This window comes from Amphibalanus amphitrite, unplaced genomic scaffold (assembly GCF_019059575.1).
Source record: "Amphibalanus amphitrite isolate SeventyFive unplaced genomic scaffold, NRLGWU_Aamphi_draft 000185F_arrow, whole genome shotgun sequence".
Taxonomy (NCBI): Eukaryota; Metazoa; Arthropoda; class Thecostraca; order Balanomorpha; family Balanidae; genus Amphibalanus; species Amphibalanus amphitrite.
In genome coordinates this window covers 332587-347436 of record NW_024881680.1, presented here as the reverse complement: position 1 = coordinate 347436, position 14850 = coordinate 332587, and the positions used below count along the sequence as shown (strand labels likewise).

Here is a 14850-nt window from a genome sequence, read left to right as displayed (position 1 = left end):
TAGGCCCATTAGGGACTATGACGTCACATTCTTTATATTTGATAAAGAAGTGACATGCATTCTGAACGCCTTGAAATGATTTTGGAGTGAAGAAATGAACCATAATGAACCAAGGGACGACGCAGATGATAGATGCAGATTATTTCAAGAGTTCTCTTTACCATATACCGTGATTTCAAGTGCACCCAAGCTCCCCAAGCTGCTTTGAATTGCTTGGAACTTGACAGGGACGGACGGTAGGCTGCTTGAAAGCGTGTGACTGTCATGAGATTGGTGTCTGATCCTGATGCCCTTGAATTGCATGCTAGTGACGTTCGGTGACATTAATTTAAGGTAAGTTGAAGTGATCGCTCATTTCAATTTCAGTTGGCATTTCAGTTTGGGTCGTGAATCAAGCACAGAATTGGTATACAAAGACGAAGTGCTTACCTACAGGAGAGTTAAACTTCTAGGTATCCAATTCCAAAATATTTTCTCCCATGAATCTTTGCACAATGTGCATGGCATCGGTAAGGCAGACATAGCACGAGCTGCCATATGTGATACCTACCATAGGCTGAAGGTTGTAGAGAGTAGGTTGTAGGTCAGGTTAGGTAAGGTGGGGCTAGGTTTGTTTTGTTTTGGATTGGTTAGGAAGACGCATTCCCGCACATATGGCAGCTCATCCTATGTCTCATGTCTGCCTTACCAGTGACGTATTGTCGTGCAACTTTGACCACCAAGAGCAATTCAAATTGGTATTCATTTACTTAAGGTCCACCAGGCACCATACAGAGGTTTCCTTAGGTGTAAAATGTTATATCATTATATTATATCATATATTTAGGAATACATCCATAAAATGGGTTTTCAGTGTTCCACGTCATGTAGCACAAGTAAAAGCATTTTCCTATCAATCCACATTTGCATCACCCTTTAAAAGGTTAAAAGGCATCTGCGATACACTTTTTAAAGACAGGAAGAGAAGACGCGTTTCTCGCACTCAGCGGTAGCCTATTCCACGCTCTCACCGCCCGATTGAAGAACGACCGACGGGCAAACTCTGTGCGGGCCCGCGGCACCTCCAGCTCGCCGTCACGTGTCGCTCTCGTTTCACGCACAGACACATCAGAGCGGTGGGTGATGCGTGAGCGGAGAAGCTCAGGGGCGCTCTCGACATGGTTCAGGTTGTACATGACGCACAGGTCACGCTCAGTTATCATGTCCTCGATCACCCGCCATCCAAGCTCTCGCAGTGTCCCGGTAATGTGTTCACGATAGCCAAGACCAGTGACAATGCGGGCGCCAAAATTCATGCATCTCTGAAGTCTGTGCTTTTGGGTCTTTGTGCAGCTTCCCCACACGCACATGCAGTACTGCAGATGAGGGAATACCAGTGCCTCGACCAACAGCTGCTTTGTCTCACGCGGCACACGACGCTGCATTCTGGCCAGCCCTATCAGAATGCAGTAACATCGGCGAGTGATCGCAGCCACATGCTGCTCCCACGTCAGGGACGAGTCGATGTTGACGCCTAGGACCCTCGCCGACTGCACAGGCACGACTTCCGACTCGCCGAATTTGACGGTGAAGTTGACATTATCATTTTGGCGTGAGGATCTCAAGATAAGCAGTTCGGTCTTCGAAGGGTTTATCTTTAGCCTATTTTGCGTGAACCAGCAGAGAGCTACAGACAGGGTTTGTTCTACGCGGCATTTAAGCTCTGACAGGTTTCTTGGCGAGTCTGAATCTATAAACTGGGCATCGTCGGCGTACATAACAAGCCTCCCATGCGGCACGTGTTGTGACAAGTCATTGGAGAACACCAGGAACAACACTGGGCCCATTATGCTGCCCTGCACCACCCCATGCGTCACCGGCAGCTCAGCACCCGATCCACCTCTAACTGACTGCGTGCGGTCGGAAAGCCATGCACGGAACCACCCCTGGTCATCAATACCGTACCACCCCAGCTTCTCCAAGAGGCGACCATGCTCGACGCTGTCAAACGCCTTGGAGGTGTCAGCGGTGACGAGTGAAGTCACGCGCCCTCCGTCGATGTTATCGGTGATGTGACCGACAGCATCGAGCAGGGCCGCCTCCGTGGATTGGCCGTGGCGGAACCCGTACTGCTGCGCACAGAGGATATGATGACCGGTTAGATAGTCCATCAGCTGGGTGCACACGACGCGTTCACAGAGTTTAGCGACCACAGACAACACTGATATAGGTCTGTAGTTGCTGGGATTGTCCTTATCGCCACTCTTGTGTATGGGGACAACGTTACTATAGCAACGTTACTATGTTACTATAGCAAAGCAAATTCGTTTTCCAGGAGTGGGCCAAAGTTGCCCTTGGTGACCAAAGTTGCACGGAACTACAGTAGGTACCCAATATGCACAAAGCCTAGCTTACACAAAGGGAACAAGACAAGTGATTCAGGTTTGGATTGTGGGGCCAAGGCACCTTCTAATCAATCACATGTTTGACTGGGATGAGGACATAGTTTCAGCAGGGAAATGGTTGATTTTTGTACTTTTTTCATTAGCTGTGTGTGCTAATGCACCATCAAGTCTTGACTCAAGATTGCAGTTGATTTGCATTGTTCCTTGTTGTCTTGCTCTGTTGCACATTGCTATTCCTTGACTAATGAATGACCTGATCATTCAAGTGTGTCTGGAATCTGGATTACCACTTACCAGTATGAACTTAGTGCAAGACAGCAGTACAAAAGTTGAACCATGTTGTAATATTTATGCCGCTGTTATCCCTCACCAGCTTGAGCTGATGCTTATTGCTTAGTCATATATACAAATTACGATGGCTGGGCAGGTAGTGTGGTATGTTCCTCTCTTTTCTCCCCTGGGGATCCAAAGAGTTGGATTTGGATGTTTGGGGATGTTTGCAAATGGTTACTCCATACTCCATTTCTGTTAGCAATGATTGGTACCTACCTACTTAATTTAAATCCATTCAATTCCAAGCTGTTTTCTCCCATGAATCTGTACAGTTGTCAAGACAGTTATCTTTAAAGAATCCTGAATTGTTCACATTATAATTCAATCATGCTGGTGTATGCACTAACTTAGAGTTTTACATTTTCATTTTCATTTGTGACTTTTATATGTGAAGTCAGGAAATTCAGAGATAAAAAATGAGGTGATTTTCTCAATTCCATTAAAGATGGGCATTTATCTAAACCAGTATAACGCCTTTTGGGGCGACTAACGGAGCGAGCGAGAGGGTGGGCCTTGCACGTGCGAAATTGCGAGGGGGTACCTCCAACTGACTTGTGCACGGCACCCTACTAACCGGTCTCTAGCGATGTGCCAAATTTGGGCACAATCGGCCCAGCCGTTCTCGAGATCTGGAAGCGGCACCCTGCACGTGCGCACGTGCAAAATGGGTCCCAACTGACTTGTGCACGGCACCCTACTAACCGGTCCCTAACTGTGTACCAAATTTGAGCGCAATCGGTCGAGCCGTTCTCGAGATCTGGAAACGACCCCTGCACGTGCGCACGTGCAGCAGCACCCCAACTCTGGCACATGGATATGTAGTGCCTAGTGGGTGCCTACCTACATGCCAACTTTCAGCGCAATCGGCCAAGTAGTTACCGAGATATTGCAACAATTACAAAAGTGACACCTCTTCGTTTTGCACGTGGCACGTGCATAAGGGGTCACCCACATGCATCGGGAATAGTCCAATACTTGGTAGAAGGAATGAAGCTACCCTACAAAATTTACCGCGTGTAAATCGGTCAAGTGGTTGCTGAGATATAAGCCTCGCAAAAGCGTGACCACGGCCGGCCGGCCGGCCGGCCGGCCGCTCATACTCAGAAATTTCCGTTAATCTAAGGAAAGACTACGCTCGCTTCGCTCGCTCCGTAATAATAAACACTGTAAAGTGAGGCTGTGTGCTAGCTGTGTAGATATGCCCATAACAAAAAGATTCAAGGAGGCCAGCCAGCTCTAAGTACAAACTGATGTATGAGTAATATTATGAATTATATTTTTAAATTTAAAGGCTGAGCTACACTATGCGTGACCGTCCAGGAAATTACGTGCGTGATCTGCAGATCCGTGATTGCGAAACTTCCTCATGATATCGGTTTCTGCGGTTTACCAGAATTTCCATGAATTATTGTGTGCTGACGTAATAATAACAACTAATAAATGGTTTCGCAAAAAAACACTTCACTTTGCTATCTTCTATAATATTTTTTTGGTAATTAGTTTATTTTGTTAATAAAACATCAAAAACACATGTAAATTAAAGAAGCAATTATTAATTACGTCACTTGGATTCATACGGTGCGCCACCAAGTGCGCCAACAACTGTCTCTTATCACGCAATCTCGCAGATTCTGCAAACAAGTTCGTAGCTCTGAACTTTATATCGGTATGGAACATCCTGACCGTCCTGACTATCCGGCATTTCCTGTACTGAACGTCCGGGATTTCCTTGACTGAATCTGCGTGACCCCAGGGCCCAGTGTAGCCGACCCTGTGTATCGTGTATTTCCTATCAGCTGAACTTGACCTGCGTACCGATTTTCTGCAAAACCCGTAAACTCGCAGATCACGGACGTAGGATCCCGCATAGTGTAGCTAGACCTTTACTCAGTGTGCTTAAGTTTATCAGAAGTAGCATAATGATGATAAGGACACAGCTGCTTTCATTATGTAAATTACAAAATTTAATTCATTATTCATTAATCTCAGCTTTATTAAAAACACATCCTCCCAAAATCTTTATGTCACCTTATTGCTGTATCATTGATGTCATTTTCTTTTTGCAGATACTCTAGCAACAATGGTGGATTAGCCTGGTATTATTTTGAGCAAATCGCTACTTTTTTATAAAGGTAAGCAATCCTCACGCTGTACCTGTCATTATCTTTGTTATATCTGTGCTTCAAAGCTTTGTGCACAGATACAGATACATTGTGTATATTTTCTATGTGGCAGTGAATCTACTGACCAAACAAGGATGATAAGTCTAAGGGCCTGGGAAACCTTCAAGTTCTGTGATCAAATCTTACATAAGTCATATACCAATTATCAGTGTTGAATCCATGCATCATTTAATTTCCCTTTTACATATTGTTATCAATGTTATCTAAAAGTGCGAGGAATTGGATGCATTGGCAGTGTTTGCTCGCCGGTTGGCTAATTTTTCCGCTGCCTAAATGGGCATTAGATACCCTTTTTTAAATACCCTTTTGGAAGAGCATTAGACTTGAGGTGAAAGTCTGACCTCTGCTTTGGGATGATGTGTAATGTGCAGAGCAAAGGGTTCATTACTTGGTATCCATTCGACTTGTGCTGGGGGAGAGATACATGCTATTAGCATTTCGTCGTCGAGTTGCATTATGAATTGATGCACCTGCTTGCTTGCTGCCTGTACTGACTGCGGTACTTAGCCACGCAGCACACATGCCTTTTAGCTAACATTTCAGCATTAGTAATGGTGTAGTTCACCTAGCCTACCTTGTCTGTCTGCACTTGGTGACTGGTCTGTCTCCTGCTCCTAGAGGTACCTACTTTATTTGTGTGCAAGATGGACGGACAGAGCCGCACGTGCATCGAATGGATGTGCAACGACGAGTACGAACCGGGAAGGTGAGGATGATGAAAAGATAGATGGATGGATAAGTGCCGACGTTTTCCTCCATGCATGATTGCTTCTTTACTTGCGCTGGGTGGCAGGCACTGCACAGGCAGGTGCTAGGTATGAGCGCATCTTAACAGAATTTGAATTGAAAAATCGTGTTGCATTACAAGCGTGCTTTCTAGAGGAATATATCTCGCTAGCAGCATCCCGTGCTTATCATTTTGTCTTCTCTTTTTTTGTGGGAGCTAGCCAATAAAACCCGTGCTAGTCCACCCGTTTCCAAACTTTAACATGATTCAACAGCCATCCACCGATCACCGCTCGGTACCGGCAGCCTGTCCGGTGCTCTCTGACCCGCCCCGTCGCCCGTGCGCGACAGTTTCGACCTGGCCAACATCGTGTCTCCGCCGGACCATGAGTCCATGTTCCACTCGCTGATGAACGCCACGCCTCTGGGCGGAGACGAGGGACCGGGTACACCGCCAGTGGGCGCCCACGGCTGGTCACTGGGCCGCCGGCCGTCCGACTCGGCCTCCATCGCCACCCCCACGTCGCTAGTGTCGCTGGTGCGCCATCTGGAGGTTTCTCCAGGGGAGAACTCGGCGCCGCCGCCGCCGCCGTCCGACATGACCTCGGCCACGGCCACCAAAATGACCGTCAAAGTCGGCGATGAGGCTGGTGAGTGGATGATGGAAAAGTGGGAAGGGCTGTAATAGAATTAGTAGGTTGAAGTGCAGATGTCGCCGCGTTGTACCTCCGTGTTTGTCTTTTGAAGCTGAAATGCTTTATGTCTTGTCAGTTTATAATGTCGCTTTGTTTGCTTTTCAATTCAATGCATAGAAGATATGCGTTTCAAGGCCGAATCCGGCCGAATCCACCTTGGGCATTAAGTCAAGACCTGTGCGTTTTGAAGCGTTGAGTCGTCACAGCGAGTGTTGCACCGCCGATAGACGTATATCCAAGATTTCTTTTATCTGACCGCCTGCTCTCCCTCCCCAGCCGACACGTTCGCCGACCCTGTCCCGGCGCCGTCTCTGACCCAGGCCGTCTCTGAGGCTCTGGGCGCCGCCGAGTCACAGCAGGACGCGGACGAGGTAGGCTACAACCTGACGCGCGTCACCTCAGCCACGGATCTCGCCGAACTGCCGAGCGTGGAACGCCCCAACCTGGAGCGCAGACCGTCCGTATCGTGCCCCAACACGCCGCCGCGTCAGCGCCGCGGTCACCGGTTCTTCACGCCGTCCATATTCTATCCGGAGCGGCCGGCAGACATCTGCCGCGAGTGGCGCGATAGCCACCCTGACCAGCCGGACGCGGCTGCCCCGGCCGGCGGGGCGGCGGCCGTCCCGGCAGCCGGAGTGTCCGGCCTTCCGCCGGCCTCGTCCCTCGCGACTGCCGGAGGTATGACCGATCCGCCGGCTGAGCGTAAAAAGAACCGCAACAGGCCGCGTCCCAGCCGCCTGCGCGAGCTCAACTTCCTTGCACCCACCTCCATGTAAAAAGAAGGTGCCGACCCACCGGCGCAGACCTATTTACCGATCGCCGGCGCCGTGGACTTTGTAGACAGCTCCGACGCGTTTAGACGCCCCTGGCGCGGTGGTAGTGCCACGTTTAGAATCTGCCAGGACGGCCAGTTGTATAAGCTGTGGGCGAGGTAGTTAACCCGCGCCCCGTAGGGCTACCGGCGGACCCTACCACCCGTAGGGGGGGGGCCGTTTCGGCCCCCCCCCCTAAGATCTCGGAAAGTTACCGGCCGATTTTCAAAATTCAAACGGCGTTCGATAGCCCCACCCGGGAACTACCTTGTGACCAAATTTCATTGACCTAGGTCAAACCGATGACGTCACAGGTCAGGTCAAAGGTCAGATTTTCACCGTTCACAGGCAATTCAAGAAATGTGCTGTGAAAGCGAGTAAATTGGTAATTTATTGAAAACAATCGATGGTATATTGTTCGTCAAACACATACTTTGCTATCTGAGGTCACTGATACCAGGTCAGGTCACAGCGAGGTCAGGTCACCGGGGGTCACAATATGAATGTGTCGTGTGATACATGTTTTATGGTCCATTTTACATGACAAATGCGATTATGTGGGTTAGGCAGCCTTTGGGGCCAGCCTAGGTCACGTTTTTGTGAAGGTCAGGTCAAGGTCAGGTCAAATTAGGTCAAATTTCAAAGTTGATATTTTTGCATAAAATGGGTATTGATTCGATGCAGCTCGTCACGGGGAGTCTAATGGTGGTCTTCGTTTTGCTCTACGAGTTCTAGAATTGCCAAAAATTGAGTTTGAAAATTTGACGTCATCATTTTTGGACAGTTTTTTCGCTATAACTTGGCCAAAAAACGAGGTATCGATCTGAAATTTGGTATGTAGATAGAAGACGGTAGGCACTATCACATATATTCCGGTTTTTTCGAAACTCAAAAAACTTTTTGGATTTTTTGGCGAATATATCCAAAAAAATGCTTTTTTGATTTTTGGGGGTCAAAACTCAAAAATTTCAAAAATTCGAGATAGCAGTTTTGTAGCCCTGTCAATTCTACACCTTTTATGTTTTGATCATTTTTCTGTATCTTCAAAGCTGTAGTCCTGACAGGTCTTCTCGCGAAGGTCTTTTTTCGGTCGAAAATGACAGAACATGACGTCACTCTGACGTCATTTGTGGCCAACCTATCATAGCCTCTGGAAAAATTTTTGGTCACAATGTGTAAAATTGATGCCCGGAGGGGTCCTGAAAGTTTGGTGGCGATATCTCCAGCCGTTTAGGAGATATCGACCGAAAAGGACAGGGAGGGGCCGTTTCGGCCCCCCCCCCCTACGGGGCGCGGGTTAACTGAAGGACTATCCGCGAACGTAGCTCTCAAGGTGGTGTACTTAGTTGGAAGATACTGACAATAATTGCGACGGGGTTGGCTTTCTAGTGAGCCGGGTTCTGCTGGTAGTGGGCGCTGCGCGGAGTCGTCGCGCTGTATTCTCACTATGGTCGCGAAAGGTGGGTTTCCGTGGGACTGTGATGGTGTGCGCCGTGTGCTCCCCGCCCCGTTCGGCTCGCCCGTGTGGTGAGCGTCTCCGCCGCTGCGGTCTGAAGCGGCCTCTGTCGGCCGAGCTGGCCAGGTTGGTTTGTCTGTCTGTGATTGAGCTCTGCCGCGCCGCCGGGGGCGAGAGAGATCTGGGTGCACTACAAATATATCGCTGTTTCAGAGACGGCTTTGAGGGTGGATGCTAGGCCGAATTGTTGGCAGGAAGGATAGGATTGAGTGTACCGTCTTTGGGCTTCAAATGCGTTGGCACAGCATCGCTGTCTTGATGACCACGCACATGCTAGTTTGCCAAGATTCGAAGTGAGGCGGACAATCTAAATATGAATACTAACCGGCACACAATTAGCACTGAATGATTCTGCGCCCGCCTGTCGTGCGTTCTTTCTTTCTTTCTTGCAACTCAATCAACCTCTCGTATGACCACCCAGGTTTCGAGGAATGTATTGGCAGCGGATGGTTAAAAACCTCACCTATCGCACGTCAAACACAAGCACACATTAAAAGTCAGTTACACATTCGTTGGCACATGTTAGTACTGCAGATTACCGCTGACTTCGCCCACAGCTCGGTAAAGCAGGATACGTCTGGCGCTGTTCGGTCCGGTACAGCCGGTCACAAGCAGACTCCTCACTCAATGATAAAACTTGGTCAGTGCACCACTCGCTTCACGCTCTGGAACCCAAAACGTCTGGGGAGTCCGCGCTGAGCGCCTGGGTTGAATAGGAAGGCAACGTCTCGAACAATTCTGACTGAGGTTAGTTGTGCGTCGCAGCGAACGACTCGTCTGGCTGAATCAGTTACATATCACGACCAGCCCGTGCCACCGGTTCTCGGGGCGCGGTCTGCCGCCCGGCCGCGCCGCTGCGCGCGTTACAAGGCACTGTCACCGACCGATCCTCCACACCTCCCCTGGACGGAGTATCACCACAAGCCCACATCACGCGCTTCAGTGCAGCGACGACAGGCTGCGCTTGCCGAGTCCCGGCGTGCCGGTGGGCGTGGCTCCGCGCGGGGGAGTGGCGCTGGCCCGGCCGCCCGGTGTCCGCGAGCCGCCCTTCTTCAGCCTCAGCGAGCCATACGGGGAACTGCCGCGAGAGAAGTTGGAGTGGGCGTACAGGAGGAGGCCGACGTCACGGTGGCCGGCCTCCATGGCCACCTGGAGCGCCGTGCAGCCGTCGTTGTCGGTGAGTTGAGTGTCACACTCGGGGTGGGCCAGCAGGACGCGTACGATCGCCGCGTGGCCGTGCTCCGAGGCGCACATCAGACTCGTGCTGCCGTCCTCGTCCTGTTAGGGGAGAGGGGAAGGGGGCGTCAGACCTAGCTGCTGCTTCCCGTGATCTGGGGTTCGGAGAGGTTTATATCTCCGTGGCACTGGGGATGGTAGGACTGTTAAGTAGCGCCATTCATCGGAGATCTCGTATCCACAGAGCTGAGGGGTCCGTTTGAGCGCGACGCCTACACAAAATATCGGAATTACTCTAAGCTGAACGGGGATAAACTTAGAAAATCCTAGATAAACCTAAGACGTTTCGAGACTATGGACACTAAGACGGCCACTAATGGACAGCCCATCGCCTGGAGGTGATATTCCTTTCAATAATTTCATACCACCAGTTCAGGAGCACCGGTAGCAGATCTGCAGTGACCACCGCACGCACCTGTATGTTGATGTCTGCTCCGGCCTCCAGCAGCAGGTTGACCATGTCCAGCCGGCCGTGGGAGACGGCCAGCATCAGCGCCGTCTGACCGTGCTGCGGGACAGGGGCGACGGAGACGGGCGTCAGACTCGGGGGTAGCGAACACTCGAGGACAGCTCACAATGGAGACTGATAATACGGCTCAGTAGGGTAGCGGAACGCCGCCATGATGCATGTTGGCTGAATTTAAACAGATAATGCTATACGACCATCATGCTAGAGGAGGTTTGGTAAGCGTGACCGGTCGCACTCGCTTCACATAAAAACGCTGATTTCGGAAACATCATCAAGAGGGCCCGCATCTGCTGCTGTCCTGATTAAATAAGGTTTGACGAGAAGATTGACGAGAAAATAGTATGAAAACATCTGAACCAGCTAGCTGAGTCAGTCCCACCTCAACGCGTTCCGAACAGTTTTCAGAATACACCACCATCATCTCACCTGTTTGGCTCGGACATTGACGTCGCCGTTCTGGAAGAGCCTGCGGACCACCTGGCGGTGCGTCTCGGAGGTGATGTGGGCCAGCGATAGGAGCATGATGCACGTGTAGCCGGCGTTGTTCTGCCGCTGCACGTCCACCACCTTGCTGTCCAGCAGCACGCTCACCACGTCAAAGTTGCCGTGCGACACCGCGTAGTGCATCACCGTGTTACTCTGCCGGGGGAGGCCGGGGCGGCCGGTCAGTGAGGTTAGTGCAGCTGGGAGTCTAGGGCTGAGGGACTAGTCAGTTTGGTACGGTTGTGGTTTCTTGGTGGTTCAGACTCAGAAGAAAAAGTAACACATTTTTTTGACGGAATTCGACGCAAAATTTCCGATGCACAAGGAATCAACCAATGGACAATTCAAATGAAGATGACAGAAATGAAAACGAAATGACGGATATATTCAGCAGAATGCCAATAATTGTCACTTAATTACGTAAAAGCCGCATCTATACCGAAAAAAAACTGATCCTATACTCACGTTGTTATCCGCCATGTTGACCACGGTCTTCAACAGGTCGAGCGACATGCCTTCCAGCACGTCCAGGTAGTCCTCCACCACCAGCGGGTCGGCGTCTCGCGATCCGGCCACCTTGAACCACTCGGCTTGAACGAGAGCGCGCGCCTGGGCGACGGCTGACGACCCCTTGCCGGCGCCCGGGGCGCTCAGAGAGTCGTTCAGCACCTTCAGAGCGGCGCGCATCTCTGGACTGGGCTCCACCCTGGGGAGAAAAGGGGATTGAGAGGGTTCGGTGAGGGCAGGTTAGGAAACGGGAGCTTATCGTCATAGCTGATACAAGCAATGCAGGATGATGATTAAGACTGAAGAACGGTATGAAAGTGTAAACTGGTACGCACTTTATTCTGGGAGCTTCTGGTTTCTTCTCTTTCATCTCCTCCGTCGAGATCATTTCCTCTACCGCCGTGAAATCATCTAAATCCACGGGTTCCAATGTCGATTTTCTGCAAAGACGAAACAACCCCAAGTCACATACTGTAAGACCACGAGAAAGATCATATCGAGGGATAGGACGTACGATTGCAGGGCTATACGAGTACGGTGTTCCATTACTTTAGCAGATTTAGGTAAACGCTTACAAGCAATGTTTCTTAGTTTAAACAGCAAAGCTACAAACGTGATTTTGGCAAGACAACCCCGGGACGAAAAATCCTGAATCATTGCGATGATACGCGTCACCGCCCCCTCCCCGTCCACCTCAGCAAAACTCACTGATCTGCCGCGTCGCCCTGGCCGAGCTCCTGCCGCTGAGAGTCCGTGTCACGGGGCGCCACAAACGTATCCCTGCGGCCAAACTGGCGCTGTTTGGGCTCGGCGTCAGACACCTGACCTGCGCCGGACACCAGTCTGGCCGACTCGGGCACCGCCGCCGGTCCCGACTCCGCCGTCACCGCCGGCGCACCATTCGTCGGTGACGACTCTTTGGCCGCCGGACGCGCCGTCGAAACCGACGGTGACGGCGACCGGAGCTCCCGTCGCGGCGTGGGCGGAGTTGTTGATCCCACGGGCACCGGGATGCGTCGAGCGGTGGGCGGGGTGCCCGCTCCGGCAGCCTTGCGTGCCGTCGGCGGGGTGGCTGAACCGGCAGCGGTCGGCGTCTTGCGGCCGGTCGGTGGGGTGGTGACTCCGGCAAAGGAGGCCGCTCGCCGCACCATAGCCGGGGGAGTGGGAGCGGCCGGGGCCGCCTTTCGGGCGGTGGGAGGCGTCGCCATCCGGCGGGGGATCTTGGAGCCGCTCGAGGAGCGGGAGAGCGGCGGCAGCGGCGACTCGCGGTCGGCAGGTGTCGCCGGAGGGGTGGACGGTGGCGCCGCCAGCGTCTGAGTCGCCTGGTGACGGCTGCTGACGGGCGGGGCCGGGGCGGCCGGCGCAGGGGCGGGGGCGGCGGCAGCGGCGGCTGGGGCCGGGGATGGGGCCGTCTGGCAGCTCTGGTGACGATTAACCAGGTGCTCGCCGCTGGCAACACTCCTCAGAGGAGTCACCTCTGTCATGGTGGTCTTCACCTGAGCCAAAACAGACGGAACGTTCAGCGGTCAGTACAGGAACAATGACACGACACAACAACCGTTCATCAGAGTGGAGTAGTAAGCCTGGTTGCAGATGCAGCGATTCGTGTGAGTAGAAACCTCAGACATTTACACCCTTCACTATGAAAGCAAATTATAAAAGTATCAAAACAAGCTGGCAGTGTTCCACTACCTGAGCGCTGACTCACTGCTACCCAGTAAACGCCAGCCCAACATATTAGCCACCTGAACACAGCCTTCCCAGAGCAGCGCGTCTCGATCAGTGAGTTTAACTTTCTTACCTTCTTCAGCGGCTCTTTGAGGCGATCGGTGAGCACCGCTCGCGACATGACGAGCGGAGCCACCGTGGCCGTCGCCGCATCCCTCCTGTGCGCGGGGGACGGCCGAGTCACCGCCGGAGCAGCGTCCGTGGCTGTAGCCACCGACCGCGTGAACCGGCGGAACTCTGCCGTGACGGCGACATCACGCCGCTCGGGCCGCGCCTCGACACCCCGGCTGTCCTCCTCGAGACACTGCACGCCAACACTGGTCATCGCCGGGTGTACCTGGGCGGCGAAGGCACGCGTCGACGGCCTCCAAGGCTCCGGCTCCCGATCAGTCTGAGCTCCCGAGGAGCGGAGCGGTGTTGGTTGCGGCGGTGGCTCCGTCTGCGAGGAACAGTTGACGCTCTTCACGAACGAGAACGCTCCTCGCACGTAGTTGACGCCAAGCTCGTACTCCTTGATCTGTGTGAACGTGTCTCGCGTCTCGCTGGACGAGGCTCTGGTGGATCTCTGAAGCTCTCGCAGTTCGTCTAGCTGGTCGCGCAGATCACACATCTGACGCAGCTCATCGAAACCTAGCTCGGTGGAAGCCCCGACGTCTCGGGTGGCCGGCGGCCGGTCCGTGCTCGTCTCGGCACTGACGGCCGCCGCGGCACGGGTCTGAGAGCCGCGCTCCACGCCCGGTGGACGGCGTCGCTCCCGCTCCAGAATCTCCTGAACCGAGTCATCTCCGGCCACGGTCTCCACATGCGTACCTCCGACGGTCAGCTCCGAGCGCCGCGTGTTGACCCCCACCGTTCGGTTGCCACCGTGCCCGCTCAGGATTGAACCCAGCGAGAACTTGCGGCGGCCCCGGTTTTCTTGACCGGCGTTCAGGTCGGTAAGGACGTAGACAGAGCGTTGGGCTGGCGCGGGACGCGGAGGCGGGGTCGGTGGGCCACCGCCAACGCACGCGTCCCGTGTAGGAACCCGCACTGGTGCTGGTGGAGGGGTGGGGTCGCGGACAGCCATCCCCAACCCGACACCCATGTCCCGAGTTATCGGCTTGGGAGCGGCCACCACTCTTGGAGGAGTTGGGTCGCGGACGGCAAGCCCATGACCCACTCCGAAGTCACGCGTTGGTGGTTTCGGAGGAGCAACAACTCTTGGTGGAGTTGGATCACGAACTGCAAGACCATAACCAACGCCAACGTCTCTTGTTGGAGGCTTGGGTGGTGTGACCACTCTTGGAGGCGTCGGCTCGCGAACGGCTAGGCCGTAACCCACGCCCACATCGCGTGTCGCTGGTTTGGGTGATGTGACGACTCTAGGAGGTGTCGGGTCTCGTACCGCTAGGCCGTACCCCACACCAAAGTCCCTGGTGACCGGGCGGGCTGGCGGAGTGACCTCCCTCGTGGCCAACCCCACATCACGGGTTCGGCCGCGGCTGGAGGGAGACTCCCGCATCGGAGTCGCGTCCAGTCGCTCCGGGCAGCCGTCCACTCCGATGTCTCTGGTTAGCACGCGACAGCTGGTGGTGGCATCCTGTAGCACACGGCGGTCGGGCGAGCTCGGATCTATGAACAGAGAAGCACACAGAGCGCCGTCAAAGCCGCCGCCGCGCCGCCGCTATCCGCGCCATAAACATTAAACAACCACAGTGACTGCTGTGATGACGGCAGATAAATCTCGCCACAGGCTGAGTGGGCCAGATTGGAGCTCTGTTAGCCCAAACGAAGGCCGC

At 53.2% G+C, this 14850-nt stretch overlaps 2 protein-coding genes across 13 annotated transcripts in view; one reads left to right on the top strand and one right to left on the bottom strand.

Annotated features, from left to right (window-relative positions):
- Window positions 1-76: 76 nt before the first annotated feature.
- LOC122384286 lies at window positions 77-8803 on the top strand. Of its 11 annotated transcripts, none has more exons than XM_043371547.1 (6): window positions 77-236; window positions 4784-4849; window positions 5519-5606; window positions 5978-6276; window positions 6598-7255; window positions 8430-8803. In XM_043371547.1, exons 3-5 carry the CDS (start codon window positions 5545-5547, stop codon window positions 7095-7097), a joined length of 861 nt encoding a protein of 286 aa, XP_043227482.1. In that variant the 5' UTR covers window positions 77-236; window positions 4784-4849; window positions 5519-5544; the 3' UTR covers window positions 7098-7255; window positions 8430-8803. The 11 variants fall into 11 exon arrangements, with proteins under 11 accessions (XP_043227482.1, XP_043227483.1, XP_043227492.1 ...); XM_043371548.1 differs by having other exon boundaries at window positions 78-333; XM_043371550.1 differs by having other exon boundaries at window positions 102-227.
- A 264-nt stretch (window positions 8804-9067) lies between these two features.
- The window catches only part of LOC122384285 (KN motif and ankyrin repeat domain-containing protein 3-like), a 55097-nt gene continuing 49314 nt past the window's right edge, over window positions 9068-14850 (bottom strand). For both annotated transcript variants that reach the window (XM_043371546.1, XM_043371545.1), the window contains exons 9-15: window positions 13146-14683; window positions 12053-12840; window positions 11680-11784; window positions 11303-11543; window positions 10781-10993; window positions 10301-10393; window positions 9068-9927 (exon numbers count right to left, since the gene is read on the bottom strand). In XM_043371546.1, the coding sequence (XP_043227481.1) occupies window positions 9589-9927; window positions 10301-10393; window positions 10781-10993; window positions 11303-11543; window positions 11680-11784; window positions 12053-12840; window positions 13146-14683 (3317 nt within the window). In that variant the 3' untranslated portion in view covers window positions 9068-9588. The remainder of the gene's footprint in view (window positions 9928-10300; window positions 10394-10780; window positions 10994-11302; window positions 11544-11679; window positions 11785-12052; window positions 12841-13145; window positions 14684-14850) is intronic.

What these genes read in the sequence shown, in the direction of transcription:
- LOC122384286 (XM_043371547.1), top strand. Translation starts at nt 5,545, where the DNA reads ATGGACGGACAGAGCCGCACGTGCATCGAATGGATGTGCAACGACGAG. An exon ending in GACGAGTACGAACCGGGAAG is followed by an intron (nt 5,607 to 5,977) that starts GTGAGGATGATG and finishes CGTGCGCGACAG; the next exon opens with TTTCGACCTGGCCAACATCG. An exon ending in CAAAGTCGGCGATGAGGCTG is followed by an intron (nt 6,277 to 6,597) that starts GTGAGTGGATGA and finishes CTCCCTCCCCAG; the next exon opens with CCGACACGTTCGCCGACCCT.